This window comes from Harpia harpyja, chromosome Z (genome assembly GCF_026419915.1).
Source record: "Harpia harpyja isolate bHarHar1 chromosome Z, bHarHar1 primary haplotype, whole genome shotgun sequence".
Lineage (NCBI taxonomy): Eukaryota > Metazoa > Chordata > Aves > Accipitriformes > Accipitridae > Harpia > Harpia harpyja.
The window spans coordinates 104,556,297-104,580,276 of record NC_068969.1 but is presented as its reverse complement, the minus strand read 5'-3'; the positions used below and the strand labels follow the sequence as shown (position 1 = coordinate 104,580,276).

General features: G+C 46.1%; 1 protein-coding gene across 2 annotated transcripts in view; it reads right to left on the bottom strand.

Annotated features, from left to right (window-relative positions):
- Positions 1-23,604, bottom strand: part of NPR3 (natriuretic peptide receptor 3) — a 42,099-nt gene extending 18,495 nt beyond the window's left edge. For both annotated transcript variants that reach the window (XM_052777074.1, XM_052777075.1), the window contains exons 1-3: positions 22,662-23,604; positions 17,866-17,988; positions 13,014-13,180 (exon numbers count right to left, since the gene is read on the bottom strand). In XM_052777074.1, the coding sequence (XP_052633034.1) occupies positions 13,014-13,180; positions 17,866-17,988; positions 22,662-23,376 (1,005 nt within the window). In that variant the 5' untranslated portion in view covers positions 23,377-23,604. The remainder of the gene's footprint in view (positions 1-13,013; positions 13,181-17,865; positions 17,989-22,661) is intronic.
- Between the last annotated feature and the right edge of the window lie 376 nt (positions 23,605-23,980).

Sequence of the window (23,980 nt, the reverse complement as noted above, 5' to 3'; positions counted from 1 at the left end):
TTTCCAAGAAACCCTGACATAGTTAACTTTTTAACATGCATTTCTTGACATGTATCTTTGGTTGTTTTCTGTTGATTGACTCACTATCCAGCAATATACCCCTCATTTAATTTTGGAGCAGGGACTTTACTCTTTGATACCATTTGCTGATGTTACATGCTCCCATTCAGGACATCACTGCTGATGATGTCATTGTTAGAAGTACTCCTTTATGTTCCTGGGATGCCCAGGGGCTCTCTGCTGTTCCTTGATGAATTGCTGTACCCTTGCTCTGAGCTGCACAAATCCAGAGCAAGGTGCTCATGATGCCCATACAGTAGATGACAGACAGATACAACTGATTCTGTTTTAAATTCTTTTTTAAAGATAAAATACGATTGTTACAAACTGATTTTCTGTTAAACTTTTAGTTTGCATAAACTCAGTGAGAAACTCTGGATGGAAGCGAGATGTAGATTGAGAATGTGAAGCTGAGGGAAGAATACCCTTACATCTGAGCATTACCTGCAAATAGGTGAAGTGCATTTCAAAACAGTAATGCCGTGTCCAGTTTCACCTTTGCAATAATTTATTAGTCTTACTGCCATAACACTACTGCATATCATCCTGCATGTTACCATCATAACAGGATTATCACAGCTCTCATTAACTCACCATCCTGCTCCTCAGATCCTCATGGGATTTCTTAATGCCACTATGCAACAGAAACTCACAGAGTTCCTAAATCTCACCTATGCATAACAGCTACTCCTATGCATCGGGACTGGGATTTCAAGGATTCCCAAATAAAACAAATGCAAAGCCACAGGCTTCACCCATAGCTAGCTGTCATAAACAGCATGTCTCAGGGTGCCTACAGACACGGATACATGACCTGACCTGTTTCCACAGAGATCATATCACTGTGAAACCAGCCCAGCAACTGGAAAGGGGGATAAAGGTGTAAAACAGTTAATCGAAGCAATATGTTTAGATGTCTAATACTAAAAATACAGCCTGTTTGCTTGGGCAACCAGATTGCTTCCCTAACAGAGTTGGACCTTAGTGGTTCAAAGAAACAGGAAGGGAAAGAGAAAAATAATAGAAACACATGCATTCTCCAGAGAAGGCCACTTCCTCAATATTTAATTCACAATTGAAAAAGAACATAGGGCGTTATGCCAAATTCTGGGCAACACCGCTGTAGCCAAGGACAGCCTCTCACTGTATTCACTGCTATCAATTCTCTATAAATACATAAATATATAAGCTGGCATCTGCTCAAGAACACATGAGGCCAGAGCTCAGGACTTGGATTTCTAAACAACAGATAACTGTACCAACCCTCATTTGTTATTTGGGGCTGGAACCCACACCTCTCTCTAGAAAAAGAGGATGAGCATTCCCCAGTGTAAGGAGATGTCATATAACAGTAAAACCTTGTGCCTATTTAAGAGAGATTTATTCAAATACTATTGCATCCATTTCATCTTTCGCAGGGAGACAGTGCGTATGTGGAAACCCATACAAGACTTTTCTTATAGGGGAGCATATGACTTTATTAAGTGAATTCTGCAAACTGAATCTTATAGTCTGCTTTAAAATTATAGCTTAAAAATTCAGCACTGCAGTTGAGCAAGACCTCACTTCCCTTTAAGTTTAAGGAGGCTTTTTCCAACGGGGCTGCCTGCTTGTATCCGTCTCCTCACTGGTATTTATTGGTGCAGCAGTAATGCTGAGCGCAGTGGAGATGGAGATGTGCGCCTCTGCCTAAGCACTCTGCACACCAGGCAACATGGCCCGAATGTGAGGACTTTGCAATTGAAGTGCAAGTTGAGAGAGAAAGTGTAAGTAGAAAAACCAGAGCGATGATAACTTCTGGGAAGCAGGCAGTGGTCACAGCCCACCAGCTGCCCACCTCCGTCATGAAAGAGCCTGCAAGCACCATTTGAGAGACAAGGTGTATAGAAAGATCACTGCTTTTACTGCACTTTCTGTTTGATTTGGTTACAAAGATGCTCTGACACAGCTAAGTCCTTTTCCTTCAGCGTGAGAACGTGCCTTTGCCCACCTGCACTGTTTAGCCGTGCATCTGACCAGCTGGTACACGAGCTCATGTGCACCCTGGGCATGCCAAACCACTGCTATCCTTGCTCCACCTAGACAAGAGAATGCTTACTCCAACGAGACTGAAATACTGCCAGTGACAAACTCCCGTCCACTTTAAAGCTAGCTGTGGACCTGAAGCCAGCCGTTTGTTCCACAGGAAGGTCTGCTGAAATAAAAGAAATTAACAAAAAGAAAATAAAAGTAAATTAACAATGAATATCTGGGATTTACTTAAAAAAGGCTGCCAATTTCAGGGAGTTGAGGGATTTTGCCAGTGGAGGTTATTTTCTTGCTAGGGAAAGAAAACTAACCACAAAGTGAGCTCCTTTGCTCTTGTATCTTGTCCTCATTCTTCATGGTCTCTACCTTGTTTCTCTTAACACCTCGTCCTTGAAAAACTGGTAGACTTACTCTCTGTCATCGGGCTGGGGCAGCCACAATTTGCTCTTTCGTCTCAACGGTGAATTGAAGTAGAAACCTATTCAGTCCTAGGCTGCAGGGTAGCTGCGCTGCGAAACGCTAGCTAAAACACGACAGGGCACAGCGACAACCGAGATGCAAGGGCACAGAGGCACCCTTCTACCCCACTGCCTGTGAGAGCTGCTCATTCTTTGTTTATTGCTTGCAACACTCTCCTATGATTATCTAGAAAACAGCTTTAAACCCCTAGTGCCTGCTGCCAACAGGTCAGGCAGAAAACCTTCAAGATACAGCCAAAGCTTGCTCCTTCCATTAAACACAGACATGGGAACAGCCACCTCAGCAGATTTAGAGCCTTACCCACAGTCAGCTCACGTCAAGGGGCTCTTACTGTTGCTGATTTGCATGAACTTTGGACCGAACCCACGGCTTGACATCACTGGGTCTCAGACCCCACTCCAGACCTCCAACGAGGTGGCCGAAGTGGGAGGGGGGTGAGCTGAAAACTGCCCTGCTCCAGGAACAGGGAGCACCTCTGGGACCAGACTTTCCCCCTGCAAACCTGTGTGGGATTTATTCCTGGCTCCATCCAACGTGCTCACCGATTCATTCTGCCCGTCAGTACCAGCCATTTTACCCCTCTGTGGTTCTGGTTCCTGTATTACCTTTTAATATTGGTCTCAAAGGAGTGCAATCAATGTAGCTAAGGAGCAGCACTGTTTTGTACCAAAAGTGAACTACCTACAGAATAATCATTTAGGGGAGTTTTTCCTTTATGTATACTTTACACACATACTATTCACCTATGTAACTTAGCTCTGAAGGGCTCCAGGCCACCTATCAAGGAAAAGGACAGAATCAGAGAATGCATTAATATGCTCCTGCAGTTAAGGTGAAATCCACCTCCCCATGTTAATAATACATCTCTAACTCCAGATAAATGACCAATGCAAAGGATCTCTAGCGCACAGCACTGTATTATCATTGCATGAATACTGAAGGGATCTTAACTGCAAAAGGTATAGCTGTCATTTAAAAATTAACCATTCCACCTTTTTAGAATTTCCTGTCTCCTAACAAACTACATGGTCATTCATGTAATGAGTTACAAAAATATGTTCAGAAATCATACTTCTAGTCACAGTGGTAAAACACAAGAAATATTAAAGAAGTTGCTCTTTAATACACACAAAAATTAAAACATGCTTGTTTTAAATAGATTTTTCTAAGGACCCCATTGGTAGTCTGACAATAACCTGTTATACAGTTGTAATGAATGCTTACATTTTAAGTTAGCATTATGCAACCATTGGGACACTCTAATTGCAGATAAACACCTAGTAACCAAAAAAACCCCCACCACAGTCCTTTCATTAGATATTAAGTTTTAAATGTCAGTGAGCAAGTTTGTTTTTCAAGCAGGAACAATTTTCAGGATAACAGAGTCACTCATCTGAAAAAATCAGTTCCACTTGCTAAAATAAGCTAACTGGTTTAAATAAATGTAGAGCTAGGACAAACAGAAAGGACATTTTTTGTTAAATGTTTATCCTTGTACAATGTGCAATTGTTTTGGGTTCTGGATTTCTAGCATTATCACCAAACCACAAAAATCACGGAAATAATTTTATTCTCTATACTAAAAACTTTCAAGATCACATCACTTCTCATGCAAAACTGAAGAGAAAAATTACTATCACTGCTAAGAAAACTCACATGTTCAAATGGAATTTACCTGTGCTACACTGGCTGGTGAATAAGTAGTATGAGGGTGGGCTCATGAAATCTTCAATGGGGTAAAAAGCCATCTGATGAAAGGACCGTCTGATTGCAGGTTAGCAAAGGCTACCCAGCAAAGCTTTTGCTTTAAATACAGTCTTAAGGGCTGGATAAACACGGATGATTTAGGCACAACCAGAAGTGGTGCTTAGCTCAAAAGTATGCTCGGAGCTAGGATTAGTCATCTAAGCTCCTTACTCAGTTCCAGGCAAAAATTAGGCACACAAAACCTGGATTCATAAGCACCAGCACCCGCCTCACCCTTGCCAGCAGAGGAGGTGGAGAATGAGGGATGGATGTGACCCCATTACTCTCAGACAGGCGGGTAACAAACTCCCGCTGCACTGAGATGCAGTCAAGTCTTTACAGAAACCCCACAGGGAGCCAGTCCTTTCAAATCCCCTGCCCCTTTCACCTAAAAGCCCTGGGGCTACGACTGCTGTGCTAGCATGAGAGAAATTCAGGATCAAATCCCTGCCTTCAGGGAGTCTGAACTCCACCCTTCCCCTGCCCCGTCTGCAGGGCATCCTGGGGTGCCTGCGCCTCGGAGCTGAAACCCCGGTACTGGGGGAGAGGGATGACCTGCCAACACCTGGGGTACCTCGGCTGGGAGTAGATCATCTGCCCGAAGAGCCTACCTAAGGCTGAGGTTGCCATGACAAATGATCCTTTTATTAAATACCAGGGTAAATGGGCATACGAACTTGTAAACCTTAATGGCATGGAACTAACGCAAACCCTCAGGCTGCTGTCAATCATGCTTCCATTCCAAATAATTAAAAAATTAATGACTTGGCTTTGTTATTTTCTTTCACATACTGGGTATCTGATGAAAGGCGTTCACCTGGCTGAGTAACCATCCCTCCGCTGGCATACCTGCGAGGATCCCACTAGCATGGGAAAGGAGAGGTACAGCAGCTATCTCGGAAGATATTTATGTGTACTTGTCAGCAGGCGGTACTGTTCCAGCTACACACATGGAATGTGTCCTCCCACCCTCCAGCAACAGCATCATAGTTAACACCTGAAAATTTGCGGATTTACAGCCCCTCCAAAAGGCTAAAACCTCACTCGTTTAGCTTCTTGCTTCCTTATTGACTGTCTGATCCCCAAGATCCTGCCTGATTTTGTTTTCTAAGGTATTCTGTAGTCTGCAGTCTGGTGGGCTAACTGGATGCATTCTACAAATGTGCGTGCCATCAAATGTAAATGTCCTCCTGCCTACTGAATGTTGCCTTGTTCCTGGCCGCTGAGCAAAGGGTGCCCAGAGGTCCTCACCTACCCTTCTCCCATTGTCCCGTGCCCCTTTCTCATGCCCCTCTTATTCATTTGCTCTGGGACACAGACAGTCCGTGTCTTTTCAATCCACCTTGATATATTAGTTCTTCTTAGAATGGACTAAACCTTTTGATTTTTGCCTCAGGCTTCTCTTCCTAAGGAAAAACATATCTGCTAAAGAGGGAAGGAAAGTTGGGAGTACCCTCCTGTGGATTCCTATGGCTCCTTGCATGCACAAGAACACCGATGCCTTTATTCACACAGTCCATCCTCACAGGCCGACTACATTAACCCCTCCACGTTAGAGGAATTGCTAAACATCCACTGAAGAAAAATCAGAGCTGGCAGCACGGTACACTGATCGTCTCTCAGAGCCCAGGCAGAGCTCACCTGAGCGCTGCTGCTGCCTGCCTTTGCTCTGCCAGCACTCATACACCTGGGTGACTTGACTCACCCAGGGGGCCGGCGTGCCCTCCTGTTAAAAGATCTGTCCCTCTGGAGAGTGAGGCTTTCTCAGAGCTACGTTCAGGTTGCTTAACCTCCCAGCACTCAGCCAGAATAAATGAATGTGCCAACGTAGCAAGAGATCACAGAGTTGAGGTGTTACTGATTGCTACCTATGCTGCTCTTTCAGGAAGACTTGTCACCTGAATGTCATAAAGTTAAACCTTGCTCTGCTGTCATTCAGGATCACTTTCACCGTATCAACAGCTCAAACAAGTACAGGAAAGCTTCCCTGAACCACCTCAGTGCGGGATCTGCCCCTGTGGAGGCAGCACCTCGTCTGCCCTGGAGCTCTCAAACAAGGAATATGCATTTCTGGCCTTGAAGGACTGTCCTTCCTTTATGTCCCTAAAGAAAACAAAACCTGTCTCCTTCATCCGAACGCCTGCCACCCTCCTAATCAAACTCTCCAACTAAACTGTTTGGCTCAGCCAGATTTCAAACACTAAACTCTTAACCCCGTCTATGTCACTGCAGTGTGAGGCTATCTGCACAGGCGAACCCTCCGCAGCACCCCGCAGCGCTGAGGCTGGAGCATCCCATCAGCTGTCTGGCAAGCAAACAGCCCCCACAAGAAAACAGCTTCCAGCTGCCTACCCAGGACCCTGCCACTGGCTGCAACAGCACCCTGACATGGGACAGGCTCTCCCAAAACTCCTGCTTCATGCCTTACTGAGCTGAGGGTTTTTTCCAGTTAAAAAGGAAACTTTCAACTGAGTCTTATTTTCGTAAGCTCCTCAGGGAACACGGCTCATACAAGAAGATACTAGCTGCTAGAAAGTCAGTTAGCAAAGGTCTTTCATTTTTAAAGTGTCATTTTGTGCAAAATCAGATATACAGTCTTTCCTTGCCTTCATTCAAACATCTCTGAGCCAAACCTGAGGACCATTTAATACCAGTACCAAAAATCCTATGAATTTACATAAAAACAAGACCTCAATGGGACAAATTAGCTTTTGGATCATTAGCAATGCAAATGGCATGGAGAGGCATTAAAAGCAAAAACAGGTTATTAACTTTGCTGGAAGACATATTTTTCACACTTTATTAGTGGAAAATAAGGTATATTTCTAGCAAGTACTTCAAAGGGAGAGTGTCTTGCCCATAAATGTCTGAGTGTCTGTTTAGTAAAGTGGAATGTGAATATCTGTGAAACCCAAGTAAAAACATGTGGCTATGGAAAATATACAACATATATATGAAGATCAACTCTAAACTTTTACATTCCCAAAGAGTTCAGATGTTACTATTTTCAGATCTACCTAGAGTTTTATACTATCTCCTCCATGGTTTAAGACAGCTTCAAAAATATGCTTAGACAGGCTAGAAAAACTAAACAGAAACCCACTGGAAGAGAGAAGAAGAATTTCTTTCTTTTACTGTCTTTTATGACATCTGTTAATGGCAAATAACATACTATTACACTGTAGTTTTGCCTAGGACGCCAACGTGGAAGACACTAGCCTTTCGTATCACTGAGAAAGCATTAACTTCAGCAAAAAAAAGTGTCTGCTGTATTCACCAAATTTAGCAGTCCAGAGTTCAACACTGCTCTTACAGAAATTGAAGAAACTCATTAATTCCAAGGGGTGAAGGGCTGGTCATGAAAATCCTAAATACGTTTTACTAATAGAATTCATCTTGTTAATAAGCTGGCATGTGAAAGCATTTTTTCCGGCTGCTGAAAGCAGCTTGTGGTTTGCTTTCATTGTTTCTAACACAATTAGCAAAGCACTCCAGCAGCTGAATAGACCTATTCATTTGAACAAATTATTCCTTGGCAGGGTTGGGGTTTTGGTTTTTTTTTTAAAACCTCCCCAAAACTCTCTCCCATCCTGGTGTAATCAGAAGAGACACAAAAGCCTGCCTGTCATTAATCTTGCTTGCCTGTGCCTGAAAAAAGACAAGTAGGATGTACACCGCTGAATACATTACATTTTCAGCGTCTCTCTCAGAGACATGACTGAATTGCTCACTTCTCCCAATCCTTATCTTAGCTGGTGTACAATCCTAATTAAAAGGCTGACGTAAGGAATACACATGGGGAAGAGTCTGGCATGGACGTTATGGATGAGATGATAAACTTTATGAGCACAGCTACCTCCCACGTAGCTTTTGTAGTTAGCTGTTGGAGCTTGAACAGCTGTTCTTATGTGGACCATTTCTCATTTCAGAGGGCTGAAAATGTTAAATAAAACAGACTTGCCCTTTCTAATAGGTAGTAGCATCTCGCTGATCTGATTAATCTACATAGCTCATTCTTTCACTGAGATAACTACTGGCAAATCAAGCCCCAGTTCGCTTCTCCTGCTGCTCATTTTCGGTGTGAGTATCCACCTCGCAAACAATGCTGTCATGTAGTTAACACAGCAGAAATATTTGTTTAATTAGTTACATTTTCAGCTTTTAAATGAGAAGTAAAAACAAGCCACGGGTGGTCTGTAACCTCAGAAGAGCAAATATCCCAGGCTGTAAAATCATCCCAGCTCAGGATACTGGGCTGGACATAAAAAAAGCATTTATTGAATCCTAGGCCTGAGTGAGGAACAGAAGGTGCATTAAGAGCTTTCAAACTGCAGCCTACTGCCAATTCATTAAGTGTTCGGCATTATTTAATAAAAATGGCATATGCATATACTTCAACTGAAATGCTATTTATTCATAAACATTTTTAACTAGAGTATCTGTTGGGAGTTATTCACACACCAATTCAGAGACAGTTTCAAATTCTTCCTTCAAGTAAATGCATGCAATTCCCATTGCTGTCTGCCTCACCTAGACTATAGGTCTGCAAGCAGAGCTTGTCCTGTATTTTGCAATTAAGCCAAGAATCAATTGGTTTATAGAGACCAGGACATGTTGCTGTTAATGTCTTGGTAATGCATTAACATTAAAGAAGTGAGAAAACTGCTACAATTTGTATAATAGCATTAAAGTGATTCTACTACCCTTATGCTTGAACCCCAAATTTGAGTGGATTTTTGAAAAAATTCCTCTTTTTTGGCTATTTTATCAGAGAGGTCAGTCTCCAGGTAGGCATGAAATAAAATGGCCAGGCTTTCTACAGAACTACAGGATGTTTCTTGAAACAAATCATGACACTATTGAATGCTGAAACAAGGGCTGAGCAGATCTGATGCTTCAGCCCACAGTTCTTTGGGTTACGTTAACATGACAGTAACTGCTTTCAGACTCTGAAAGTGGTGACCAAGCAAACTAATAATATTTGCTAACGGACTAAGGCAGCTGTTGCAATGGGACATTGCAGACAGGGAACATCGTCATTTTTAGCCGTATCCTGTGCAACTATTACCTACCCAAATACTTCTAAGAAGCTTTCTCAGAACCTCTCTGCCACTCTTATTTTCGATGCTGTCTAGTTGAAAGGTGCTTAAGGAAGCTTCTTCCTTCACAAGAGAGATTCCTGGAGGAGTCAGAGAAATTGCCTTTTCCACACTTTCCCGCTCACTCACAAGGAGCAGGTTCTTCCACATTCTCCATTTCCACAGCATAATGCCCATGCAGAAACAAAAGCAATTTCTGACCTGGGAAAGATGAACCCAGAACACATTTTTCTTTTTTCTGTGTGATTTCACAGTTGGAGATGAAGAGGGCCAACACTCTTTAACCTGTTACTCCTCTAAGAGCCGTATGTGTTCTCCATCTGGCAATTGGACAGCTGCTGCTTTAGGACTTTGCCCTTTCTGTCTCCCTTATCTTTCCTTCTGTCATCTGCTTATTTTCCATTCTTATGATATTCTTTTTTGGTAGATAATAACGCCTTTAGGATTAGTGCTGGCAAGAGGCCAGGACAAAATGGCAGCGCTAACTACTTTGGTTTGAGTTAGGGTCACTGCAAGATAATTGAGACCATGGACGTGGGGCCCCATTTTCCCATGACACTGGAAAAATCCACACAGAGAAGCAGAAACACTGAATGCTTCAAATCCAAACCTCCCTGAGTTCATCCTCTTGGGACACAGCCTGCAGGAAAGGATGAGGATTATATTTCAACACCCATGGATAAGGACTTGAGATGGACTTTACCACCGACTATCTTTCCCCAGAGTTTTTGTTTTCAGGAGCAGAATCCAGCAGAGAAAAATCCATCTCTGTCACTTCCCACCCACTCAGCTGAAGGACCTCTCCCTCCCAAGCTTTCCTTGGAGGACACAGCCTTGCTCAGCACGTGCCTAGGCCAAAATTGCCGCTTTCTTCCCATGCTGCCAAAAGCACCACCATTAATGATGTGCCCACTAGCCACATATCTTTCAGAGAGGAAGAAACTGGCCCTCAGTTTGGCTTTTTATTTTTCCCCATTAGTTTTTAAAATGGATTTTTTTCTCAAGCCTGAAGGCTGCCCCAAAATGTTTCTCCTCTGAACACAGCAGCAGGACAATCAGTTAAGGGAATACAAAGCATCTCTTTCCCACTGTCCAAAGTGGGGAAATGTAAAATTCATCATAAATGACGAAAATCAAACCAGGTAGTTAAAATTCACACACTATTAATGAAGTAACACAGCTAATGTTTTTTGCTACGCTCAACCCAAGGCTACCACTCTTAAAGAAGTTATATTTTCCCATTGGGTTAGGAAGCCGTGAGAAAGGAGGTAGGAGAGTCTCTGCTGAGATCTAAGTTAAGCATTTGAAACCAAACCTCCTTCCCCCATAGCCATGATCTGTAGCTCCTCCACAGGGAGCCCCAGATCCCTACGGCCTCCACCATGAGCTTCCCATCAGTCAAGGACTGATGTTTCAGAGGGCAGGAAGCTGTGGTAAGTGTACATAGATCAGAAGTCCTCCCTCTGCCCCCACAAGAAGAGATTGGGAAGGGTGCAGAAAGCCAGGTGGGAAAGGAAGAGGAGCCCGAGACGCAGCAGCAGCCCCTGCCTGGCCCTAGCAAAGGCTGATGTTTTTGGGTGAGGGAGTACCTGGAGCAAGATTAAAAGCTCTGGATCATGGGTAAGAATGGGATATGGGGAGAGGCAGCCTTCAGAGCCAGGCAGCAGAAGGGCAAGGACAAGGCAGAAGGGAGCCAGGCACCCACACAGCTGCCCTGGGACAGTCAGGAGCACTGCCAGCATGGATGGCTGATTGCACAAGCAACCGTGGAGCGAGGAAAGAGAAAAGAGGACTTCTGGCAGTGGGCATGCAGCTGTGCAAGGAGTCTCCCCAACAACCACATTAGCCTGCAAAATTTCCCCCCCACTGGCATGAGGGGATTTGCTGTCTCATGGATCCACTTCTGCTTGACCCTAACAGCTTGCATCTATCCAGCGTCTATCAATGCTGAACTTGCATAGGGTTTGCAGTGGGTCCCCATTCTAAAGAACAGCAAAGCATCCACTTGCCTGCCTCCAAACCACCCACAGACAGCATCCTGAGGTCTTGGCAGTTTAACGCTTTTCTCATCTGGGGAAATGTCACACTGCCCAGACTACAAAAGCCACAAAACTGTGGAGGACTGGATCTTTAATATTCAAAATCACACTTCTCACCAACCACAACCAAAAGCACATATCAGATCTTCAATGTACATAGCTTGCTAAGTGACACCTGCAAAAGGGCACATAGAGGGAAAAGGGAGGAACAGCACAAAGTACAGTCCCACGCCTTCTTCAAAACTCATTTAGCAGGTTCTTCACTGAGCAGCACATTGAAGTTGGCAGTTGGAGTTTCTCCACTAACCCAAGGCAAAGAATGCCAACAAAAGACTATTTCTGCCTGCCTAGACTTTGAAGGTTTCACAGGAAAAATATAAGCCACTGATGTGATTCAAACAAATTTTAAGTAAAATATTTAAATAAAATATATTCAAGTTCTAAGAAGTGTAAGTTTTCTGAAGACAGCTGAGGTTATGCAATAAACTGCAGGAAAGATCATTTATTAACACAACATTCAAGTTCATCAGCTTGTGCTTCACAGTGAAGATGATGCCTCCACCTGTGACGGACACAATGCTTAAAGCAAAGAGATGGGGTAGGTGGGAGCTCCTAAGTGGGAGCAGGCAAAGGAGGGGTTTGGATTGCTTTCTTGAGTTTCAGGCATAAGTTCCTAGCTCTCATTTCCTACAGCTAAAGACTGACCAAACTCTCTTCAAGCCTCTTTTCTTCCTAAGTGTATTTGGAAAGTTTATTCCTCACCACGGGGAAGGCTGACTGTCTGGGAAGTACTTGTATCAGCATGCAGAAATCCCTATAGGTATGTGCTATACATTCTTGCTTTCACAAAAGACTTTTCTACGAAAATGCCTAACGAACTAGCTTAGCAGTAGCTCAAAAGCAATGTTCAGAGGCATCTTCCTCCTACATTTGGAGAGATTAAAAAAAGACATACTTTCCCACATACGTCTCTGGAGGACAGTGGCACTCTCCTAGGCTTAAAACAACTCACAAGGACTATACTGATATTTTAGACAGTTTAAAATACACAACAGCAACAACCTAAACATGCTTAGTTGGGAAATAAAACCACTTTTCTCATTCACATCAAGAAAAACTTCATCAGATGCAATACAGAGAGTGTAACTTTCTGAGATCTGATTGTACCAAAAAAAATTATTGGGAGAAAACAAAAAAGAAGAATATAGTTCTTTGCCTATTAAAAAAAGACAAGTGATTGGTGGGCAAGGGAGAAAGACCTGGCAATCTGCCTTTCCACAACCTTCCTGCTGATGAACAAGGGGATGAGCACAGGGCAATTGGTCATGGATGGTGGTGCACAGCACTAGTGCACCTAGATCAAGTCTATTCTTACTATTTGCATTATCCACAAAAAAAAAAAAAAGAAAAAGAAAAAAAAGGAAAAAAAAAAAGATATTATATAGGCAACAGTGGGATTTTACAACTGAACGCAGGTGATTCTGTCCTGATCAGGTCTCACTGCTACTTTTGCTTTAATTAGGAGCATGCTAAGACCTAAGGCCTGTCATCAAGTACTTACGTAGTCATCCTCATGCAGACCTTGCTTCTGAACAGAACTTTTCACCTCCAGGGAAAACTTCTCAAACTCAGGCTTCACGGTCCTCAGCAGAGTGACAGTTTGGAGGTACGAGTATGCCTTCTTGGCTTCAAGGTCATGTTTGTCTCCTCTTCTCCAAGAGCCATTTCCTAAGGGGAAAGCAAGCATATTTCCAACTCCAAATTAGGTAGCATTACAGGATTGCCATCCTTTTTCCACCCAGAATTACCCTCTCCGGCACCTTGGGGAGATGGCAGAGTACAAGGGAGAACTGAACCTGCTCCATGACATACAGGAAACTGGGAAGGGAGGAATGGCTTGTGGGAAGTAAATGTGCAAACAGAAGGACAACTTTACTCCCATGCTGTGCTTGCTTATTTTTAAAGGGTGGGATGAAGCTTAAGTGTGAAAAGACATCTCAAAAAACATGTGCCAGATCTCAAACGCAGAGATATTTAAGTTAGAACAAGTGAGGGAGGATTTGACCACAAAGTTTTTGTTAGACATCACTCCACCAGCAACACTCTTGGACAGTCAGAAAGGCATCAGTAAAGTCAATAGCATGATTGTCACCCCGAATGAGAGGCAGATGGTGCAGCTACTTCTCCCACAGCTCTCCCACTACAGTCAAGGAGAAAACGATGTGTGCAGTGGCTGCCAGACCAGCCCTGCTCTTAGCGGAAAAGAAACACATAGAAATAAAATGGGATCCTGCGCCTATTCTGTATTTACACATTTTGTGTCACAGCGCAGCAACAATTTAACTCAGTGTGCGGGTTTTGGCTGGGGTAGAGTTAAATTTTCTTCACAGTAGCTAGTATGGGCACACCCTGAGATGAGAGATGATGTGGCTGCTTGGGTCAAGGAGTCATGGTGTCATTTGGACCAAGAGAAGCAAGTGGTTTGGGAGGGGAGATGCTAACGGAGATCGAGTCCAGGCTTCAAACCCATGGTGCTTCTTGCACAGCACTACCAGCTGTATCACATGCCTGCAAGATCAAATTCATGGACAACCTCGGTCCCCCCAAGGCAGGTGAATACAGAGCTTGCGTTTTGTCCTCCCAGTAGCCCGGCACTGCTGCTGCAACTTTTTTTTTCCCTTCTATTTTTGACAATAAATGTAATTGGAGAATTGCTCTGCTTCCTCAGAGAGCACAGGGGAAGAAGAAAGAACCTGCATTTCTCCAGAGGACAAGTCTTTCCTCCTGCTGCTTTTGGCTCCAGGGCAGCTCCTGTCATGCCCAGCACAGGGCGAGAGGCACAGGACCACCTGAGCCCTTTTACCTCTCTTTTCCACCCCAGGAAAGCCTTACTTACCACAGTTCAGCACCAGCTAGGACTGTAATCTTTATAAATTCCACGAACCTTGCCAATTCTTAATTTCTTTTTTTTTTTTTTTTTTGGAAGTGATTTCATTCTCTTAGGAAGAAGCTCTAGGTACATCTGCCTTGGTTTAGGGATTTATTTCCCAATACAAAGTTGAACTAGTGAAAATTACTTACGCCAGGACCCTGATTACTTACGCCATCAGACCTGATGGAAACACTGGCAAGCAACTAACATCCCACCATCTGGTTTTGCCCTCAGAGATGGCACTCTTCCCTTCAGTGCCTGCACCCTGTCCTTGTCACTGCTTTTGAAAAGAAAGAAATGCACATCTGGCAATTGTAAGGTAGCACGTCTTGCTAGCTTCCCCACAAGAGGGTACTAGCCCTGCCGGAGCCTGGAGGCTGAAAAGCCTCTGCCCCAGCTGGGTAGCTGCATTTCAGAGGAATATTCAAGAGGGATATTCGAGAAGTACGTCATAGACTACAGCACGGAGGGCTTTGCTGTAGCTTTGCATTTGCAAATTCAGATGACTAAAAAGAGTGAGATTATAGAAAAAAAAAAACCAAACCAACGATAGCACTTGTAGAATGTGAATAAGTTTCTGTCCTGGACACTATACATATTTATTTTTAAAAATCCTGACACTGTGAGCAGGGAAGGTACACTTGCATAACAGCGTTCCTAGAATAATTTACATATTTAAATTCCTTCATGGATTATTTTGCAGGAGGTCATCTTGCCACAGTACTTATGTGCAATTGCAGCCTTGGCATTTAATACGCTTGTTCTTCTGAAAAATTAAAAATATTCAGAACAGAGGGCAACAACAAACTGCAATATGGCCATCTGAACTTAAAGGCAAAGTGTCAATTTGCCAATCACACCCACTCTTAGATTTTGTACCTTTTGTAAGGTACAAAATCTAGTATCTCCAGGCACCGGCAACAAGGAATTTTGGGGGAATCTCTCTATATTTCTCTTTTATGCTTGCTTTCCACATGTGATGACCATCTGCACAAAAGTCAACTGCTGAGGCACAGTCATTTCACTCTTTCTGTTTCTTTGTGGATGTGTTTCCCATGAAAATTGGTTTAAAAGAATTATTACTTAGCAATGTCAGAAAATGCCGCATTCTAACTACACTACAACAGAAGACAAGATAGTTTTCATTCATCCCTTGGAAAAGCTACAAGAAGACTGGACTACCTGTGATGCAAACCAGGATGGTGCTGAGGCTCCCACACGACTGTGGGGCAAATGGGTATTGCCCCCATCACCGTGCCGCGTGGAGGTCCCACGCCAGGATGGCACAGCGCTGCCCTGTACACGGCTGAACCAAGTGCCGCCTCCTGGGGGCTGCATCACTGGGGACACCCGCCCCACATCAGCTGTGATGCCAGGGTCCCTCCTGGGGCAGGGTGCTGAGCCTGGGGATTGCAACACTGCCTCCTGCAACCACCGCTACCTCCTAGCAAATATCATCCTGGAAAGCAAAACCATTCCAAAACGCAGCAGCCGACCTCCTGCAGCCGCAGCTCTTACGTGAGCATCCTCTGCTCACGGAGAACTTTGGGTACTATCTGTCCCAGCCAGCTTCAGCACTTCCCAGGTAGTCACCCTGCGCTCATTTCAGCCAAGGCAAGGAAACCATCCATCAGTTGTAGGGGATGATTCATCTGAGCCACTGCATACACCTAAGGATGAGGTGAATTGCTGTCCAGAGGCGCCTACTTCTCTCCTGTGACTCCAAAGGGAGCAAAGCTCACACACAGACATGTACCTATGGCCAGATGAATCACTTCTGATGCGCTTCTACTCTGCGAGATGAAATGCAGCAGTAGTGCAGGGGTAGTGAGCCACAGCCAGCAGCCAGAGGGGTTATTTGATCAGTGGTTTCTAGTAAAGTCAAGGCTGCAAAGCTCCTGGGGTCTACAGAAGGGCCAAAACTTCAGGGTTTTGTGACTGCTGATACTTCAGCTTTTTGCTCTGGTCCTGATTAAGGCTTCAATGCCAAATGGTTTTGCTTACACCACAAGGGATGAAGTCACTCCAAATTCAACTCAACAAAGGAACACCTTGATTCGAACCATTGGCTTTGATCTTGTTCTGCAACTTTATCTTTTAGTTACTTAAGTGATTTCCTTATTACCTGGCACAACTTGGCACTTCTTTAGCTAACCTAGATGATACATGTAGCAGTATCTGTACTTCTGTATGTATCTGTATCTCTGAATTTAAACAGCTACATATATTCATTATAGAGCTTTTCAACAAACAGCACTGTTTACTGTGAAATAATCTCAGAGGTGGTAGACAGGTAACAAAAAGTTTATGCAAAAGAATATAACTTACAGTTAACTGATTTATTAAACAAAATACATCATCCTTTTTTGAGTTCAGGTGTTCCTGTTGGTCAGCTTTTTGAGATTTGAAAGAAAGAAAAAAAACCCAAGTTTTCCCTCTTTCTCAACTCCCACTTGGTTTTCAATTTGCAATGAATTTGTTATTGTGGTGGGTTAGTTAAGGCAGCCTGCAGGGGGGAAATTATTTTCTCTGCACCTGCAAAAGAGGCTGCTCCTTTCAAAAGCCACATTGACACTTCAATAAAACCTAGTTCCCAGGCATGAACCTGCCTCTGTTTCAGCCATCTGATGTTGTTTAAAACTCAGCAAACACGTTGCTCCAGTATTACTTTGAATTTAACTGAGACAGCTGTAGCAGCTGAGAGCAGATTTAGTCTCTGCCATAATATCAAATGTAACTGAAGGTAGGCATATTTCAAAAAGCAAACGTATTTAACTTACATTTTAAAGTCATGTTTTAATTTGACAGTTCTGATCCTTTTGACTTAGGGGTGGAATCAGCCACTTTTATCTGCCTCACTCTAGTAAATCTGGACTGTCTGTGTCCCATCCAGTGCTCTCCCTTCAACACAACACTGCTGAGTATTTTTGCAGGTGCAGTTTCTGATCAAAAGCTGACGCAAATTAGATGTGTGGATCCCCCAGCACAGAGACAACTTCTGGAGACCCAGGCCCTGCAGCTGCCCACAGCCCTGGCGATTGCTAGTGCCTCCTTCCAGCCACCTACACAGACAGCAGGCCACAGGGCAGCCAGGAATACCCCTGCCCTGAGATTTGGCAGTCACAAGGCTGGGGATGGTGCAAGCCACGCAGAGCTGAGCACGCACACTGCAGAGTGGGGTACCCACACCTGGCTGCTATAACCAATGTCTCCATCTGGTGCTGCTTCTGTGACCCTACAAGTAACTAAATAAGTAATGCCTATAGTGTATTTGGCATCTTGTGATCCACCCACAGGCAGCTATAGCCACAAGGTCCATTTTATTTCCCGCAGTGGCCCAAGTGGAAGATAACTGCAACAATGGGGAGAGACAGGGGTGTATTCTGGGACTCAGTGCTGCATATTCTGAGGCTAACAAATCTAAAAATATTACCAGGCTTACAGAAGACTTTGCAACACACTTGGGCAGGAAAAACATTACCATATGATGAGCTGTTGAAGAGTTCAATATTGAAGAAAGCGTAGTCCCCGTTGGTCATTCCTTGCCGATGAGCAGCCAACATGATGTTCCTGATTGTGTCACCGCTGGCACACATGATTACAACTAGTGGAAGAAAATTAAAAACACAGATAAGAAGCAGTTCAAGAACTTGAGGGAACAGCCTGTTAAGCATGAACGCTGCCAGAGACAGTGACCCCAGCTGTCCTCCCAGCATTGCAACAAACTTGACAACGCAGATGGCAAACAAAGCTGATTTCCCAAACAGCTGACAGAAGAGAGGTACAAAACACGGCGAGGCTTCCTCCTCCCTTGTCTCCTCTCAAAATACTTAAATAAAGCCTGTGTGTGATCTAGCTTTTTCCACCCCTGCAACATGTGATAAGTTCGGGCTCCAGATTTCTTTAGCTGCATATATTCGTAGAGTTGATTGCAACCATAAGCCTCTGTTGTTACTTCTAAGTGGACATAAGACAATCTGAAGATGAAGAATTAAGATGATAGAATGACATCACCATTTTAATTTCCATACCATTGAACAGTTTGGTGCCTCTCTACAGTTAATGGAGAGCAGCATCTCTGCAGCTGTCTAGGGCCGGTGGTATCAATCTTTCCAGAACGTGACCTTCCCTCCAGAGAATATACAATAAGCCTAGTCAATGACCTTTGACGGGACACTTAATGCTCAGAAATGGGAAAAGCAAGTGCCGCTTTCTGAGTGTGAAGATTAAAGATGGTTAAAAGATTAAACTCATTTATCACAGACCAAGAGCTAAGCAGGGGCTCTGCTGCTGCAACAGGACGCACAAGCCTGCAGGTGTGCTCTGTGTGGGCACCAGGATCCACAATCTCTTCCCCAACCTGCTGGGCAGGAGGAACTACCCCCCTTGCTACCCCTTCCCTCTGCAAAGGGAAAGCAGAAACTCAGGCAAGGTCTTCAGCAACAGGGAGACACCTCCCACACTGAGAACATTACACTATAAACTTTTATATAGGTTCACAAGACTGTGGGTATGAAGCTACTGACATGAGAGGGAGCAGCAATGTATTGCACCAGTGTGTGCTTCAGGGCTATATCCTACAGCAAAGTCGTAAGAGATCCTGTTGGGAGGATGATTCAAAACCAACTGCACTCACGTTTCCAAGAACGCCGTCACGCATGGCCAGGCTCAAAAGCTACAGTAATGTACGCAAATATTTTCACCCCAACAATAAAACTGAATCAAAACCACATTCGGCTTTTCTGGGTAGAAGTGTTTGCTATTATAAGAAATGAAAAGGCCAAACAGGCCAAATCTTTTCGCACACAATGAATCTTCTCCAATCGCGTTTCTGGTTGGATGCCATCGCAGGCATAAAGCTCCAGATGTGCCACTGGGGTGAGTCACGTTCGGTACATCCCCACGCTTCAGGAGAGTTATACCATGCATACCTCTATCCTACTGATTATAGCAGAGTAATATAATAATTTCCAGAGCAACAGAGCAAGACATATTTCATGACCATTGTGAAGTATATTAGCATGAAGGAAAAGAAGAAGAAAAAAAAATTTCTTACAATAAAATTTGGATCAAATCTTTTCCAGATGCACATCAGGAACGAATTTGTCTCACTGTTCCTAATTTCAGTATAGGTGAGAGATTTCCTTTTGAAATGTTTCCTTGCTGCCCTCCCAATTCTCCCTTGACTTTGCATTTATAATTCACATCTATCATAAAACCGTAATCTGTAGATGGAATCAAAGAGATTCCCACAACACCAGTAAAAGACTTTGAGCAAAAGGAATAACAAAGAGAGTGGGGGAAAAAACCCTACTTTAAAATACATTAAATCATATTTTGTAAGCCTCTAAAGGAATGTAAGGGAAGTAATATTAACTATTTGGATGTGGTTTTTAACCCAGCAGGAGAGCAAAGATTACATATTTCAAAATTTTGAAGCAAATAAACTAAGGGTATGTCTTCCAGAAATGTAAATTACATGTATTTAATCTGCATCTGGACCTTACTATTGCGTACATACAAATGTGTAAGTGCAAACACATACAAAATTTTCTCCCTCCAGTTTAGTACACACAGACCACAGTAATTCTAATACTAATATTCTGAATTTATTGACGAGGATTATTGACTCATCCTGCAAATACTTAAGAGTTTAATTCCAGTTAAAGGAGTAAGCGTTCCCTTTGCTACGTGCATCCCTTGGACTACATGCTTATGCACAAGGCATTTAAGCACAATCCTGGGTTTGTAACTGTTATGGCAAACCTGAGCCTACAGCATCAAGACTGCAGAGTGGCTAACCGAGCCTACAAAGGAGCTTGAACTACTAACGAAATTCATTAAAGACAAGTGGTTAACTTTTATCATCATATTTTTCGCCATGATTTTGTTGTGGCTCCAAGGACTGACCAGGCAGCCACTGGCAAACACAGGTGCATGGCTGAGTGCACCCCTGCCTCCCGGACCCCCGAGAGCTCAGTGCACACCCCCAGCCAGCAGCAACCTAACCCACAGGGCCAGCCTCTGCCCCGGCTGCCCACAGGCCAGCTAATGGGGCAGCTTCTTTCTGAGCCCTGGGAGAGTTCCAAGCAGGTATCCTGTATCTGCTTGAAAGCCCACTCCCACCCAGGCAGCTCAAGGAAGCCCAACCACTCAGGTGGGACCAACACCAGCAGCAATCTCTGGAAACAGAGAAGGTGCAGGGTCAGAGCCCAGGACAGTGTCACAGTAGGTGAGCAAACCAACCAACCAACCAACCAAAAACATTTCTAGAAAGTGCTTTGGACAGTGCCACGTCACCCACAAGCCCTGCTGCCCCATTGGGGGGACCTCCAAGGAGTCCTCAGGAGAAATGAAGACCTCATCTGGTTAGCTAAGGCACACGGTGCATCCTTCACATGATATATGACTTTTAAAATACTATGACAACCTGAAAGACGCCATAAGCAGCAGGACCATCCCTTGGGCCCCAGTGAACGTGCCAGGCAAGTCCTGCGGTCAGACTTTGAAGTCAGAAAGGCACAAGTGGAAGCTGAAGGGCCCCACTTGCTGCATTTCACAGTAGCGGCATGAGCCAGAGGACAAACGAAGAGGTGAGTCAGAGGGAGGGACCCCACAGGGCACAAGGCAGGGAAAGAAGTGAGACAGCGGACTGCTTTTGTTCAGTCATTTGCAAGTTACAGAATCATGCAAGACCAAAGGTCTCAGCTCAGCAAAGCATTTAAGCCCAGGCTGAAAGCAAGCCTCTCTTCCCTGATTGTCAGCATGGTCTGAAGAGCAGGGTTGTCTTTAGCCATCAGTCACATTCCCACAGCATAGCCATAGCTCCCTATGGCTAAGGGTGAACACTCGCCTTTTCCTGCTGTAAGCATGCTGTTACGCTCTTAGCATCTGGAAAGCTGAACCGCCCCCCCCCCCCCGAAAGTTTCACTGATTAAAAAAGAAAAGCATCTTTCCCCACATAGTGGTTTGCTCTAGCACTTACACATTTCTTTCTCTCCATTCAGTATATTTCCCTGAATGGCACTTACTAGGAAAGCTTTATTTTAAGCACCTGCTTCGGTGAATAGAGAATTAAACAGCCGTATGCTGTTAGACCTCAGTTATCTCACACACGCTCCTGCACACGTTAAGGATTTCACAGCAGCGTAACAACATCAGCAGTGCAAGGCTGCTCCGTCTCCAGCCCACAGCACCATTACACCAGTTGTGCCAGTCACGCACGGCATGATCTTTATTGGTCCCGTTTTGATGCTATTTTAACATTCTACAAACAGGGATGTAACAATTTTACAAAGCACTTCGTACATCTACACCTCTTTTGGAAAACAGCTAAGGTGACTTTCTTTAACTTGATCCTGCGGTCCACTCCTGGGATACACCTTTTCTTCTTTTGCAGTACCTTACTGGGGAAGCCTGTGGCTGGCAAAAGCCTCTAACAGAAAATGCCTTTTTGGTAAGCCCACATATCCACATGTTGCTCAGCGAGATCTCACTTTAAAACACATCTAACTACAAATTTCCACATCCCAAAGCACTTTGAGCCTTTTACTACTTCATGATGCAAAGCCAGTTCATCCAGCCCAGGGGTGACTTTCCAAGATGTTTTACAAGCCATTTATCTCCACGGTGTTTTGCTAACAGTTGGTGGCAATATTACTGCGCGCACTCACAGGTTTCGCATCCACACATCCCCCAAAATGACCGCTTCCCCTAAATGCATTTGTTATTTATGAGGCACTCGACGGGGCTTCCAACGGCAGGAGCGGGGAAAAGGATCCCCGTGGCAAGACACAGCAGGGTGAGAAGAAAACATCTTTGCTTTGACTTTGAACTTACTTACAGAGAGTCACTGCAAAAATCTCAGCGAGTAAGCAACAGATTTGCTGCTCCGCAGATGCGGGCGATTTTGGGCAACCCAAACCGCTGGCAGAAAGCTGATTTCTTACTATGCCACACAAAACCCTCCCGGCGCGGTCCCCGAGGGCGAGCCTCCCTCCCCGCTGCGGGAGGCAAAACTGTGAGGAACTTCTGCGGGCACAGATTTCGCCCAGGGCAGCTGGTCCCCCTCTGTCGGGGGATGCCTGGCCCGGGGATGCCGGCACAGCACCGCAGCGAGTTGGGCAGGGACGGGACGGACGGGACGGGACAGGATGGGACGTGACCCTTCCCTCCCGCAGGACTTTCGCTCCCCGGTGCTCCCGCTGCCCCGTCCCTGGCCCCCTCCACCACCGAACACCGCGGAGGAGCCAAGCCGGGCGCCCCGCCGCCACTCACCCCTCTCGCCGGTCTGGAGGGCGCGGACAACGTCGTCGAGGTCGAGGTGTCGGCTGCTCTCGTCGAAGCTGTGCACGGCCATGTGGAAGGCCTCCTCCTGGAAGACCACATGGACGCCCTCCATGGCGAAGTAGCAGCTGCGCTCGGGGTTGCTGTCGCTGTAGAGCAGCGTGGCCCGGCTCCACTGGTGGTGGCGGAAGAGGGCCAGCAGCATCTCGCCCATCTTGGCGTAGGCGGGCGCGACGCGGGTGAGGTGCGAGTACTCGCCGCCCTTGGCGCCGAAGCCGGCGGCCAGCGCCCCCGCCGACAGCATGGGGACGTCCCAGTGGGCCGCCAGCCGCGCCACCGGCGCCGCCGCGTACTCGCAGACGGGCCCCAGCAGCAGGTCGGGGCGGCGGCGCTGCAGGGCCACCATGTCCACCAGGCTGAAGAGGGCGCGGTTGCCGCACGCCGAGTCCTCGTAGGTGAGCTGGAAGGCGTAGCCGGGCGGCAAGCCGGCGCCGCTCTCCCGCAGGCTCCGCACCGCGTACTCGATGGCCGGCCGCACCCGCCCCAGCGAGAAGAGGTAGGCGTCGTCCTGCGGCAGCAGCACCAGCACCCGGATCAGCTTCTCCTCCTCCGCCGCCGCCGCCGCCTCCGCGCCCGCGGGGCCGCCGCCCAGCGCCGCCCGCGCCGCCAGCACGCAGCAGAGGCTGCCGAGCAGCCAGGGCGGCATCGCGCCCGCCCCCCCCGAGACGCCCGAGCTCCGGCAAACTTTTCGCCGCCGCCCCCCCCCCGCCCCTTCCCCGCCCGCCTCGAAATTGTTCGGTCGTGCTTTATTTCTCAGGTGTTTGGCGGATTCACAACCTGCCCCCGCCTGCGGGTTACGGACGGAGCATCTCGGCTCCGCTTTTCTTGTTTTCTTATAGATATAGATTGTTGTTGTCGTTGTTAATTATTTGCCTCTTCCCCCCGCCCGCCCCCCCCGCCGGCTTCCCCCGCGGGGCTGCCGGGCTGCGCCCTCCCCGCTTAAGTAGCGCGGGAGCGGCGGCGGCTCTCCGCACGCCCGGCGCGGCGCGGCCGGGTTTGTGCGCAGGGAGGAGCCGGCCCGGGCGCTCCCGCCCGCCCCGCCCGCCCCCCTCCCGCGGCCCCCCCCCGCGCCTGCACACCTCTCCCCGGCGAGCTGCGAGCGTGGAGACCGCCGAAACCGCCGGCCGGGCGAGGGGGTGGAGGGGGGGTGTCCTTATCGCATATGCAACACTTCGGTGTGCGCGTACATGGGGACCTTCCTGCTCGGCTGCCGCCCTCCCTGCCGAGCGAGTCCCGGCGGGCAGGGTCGG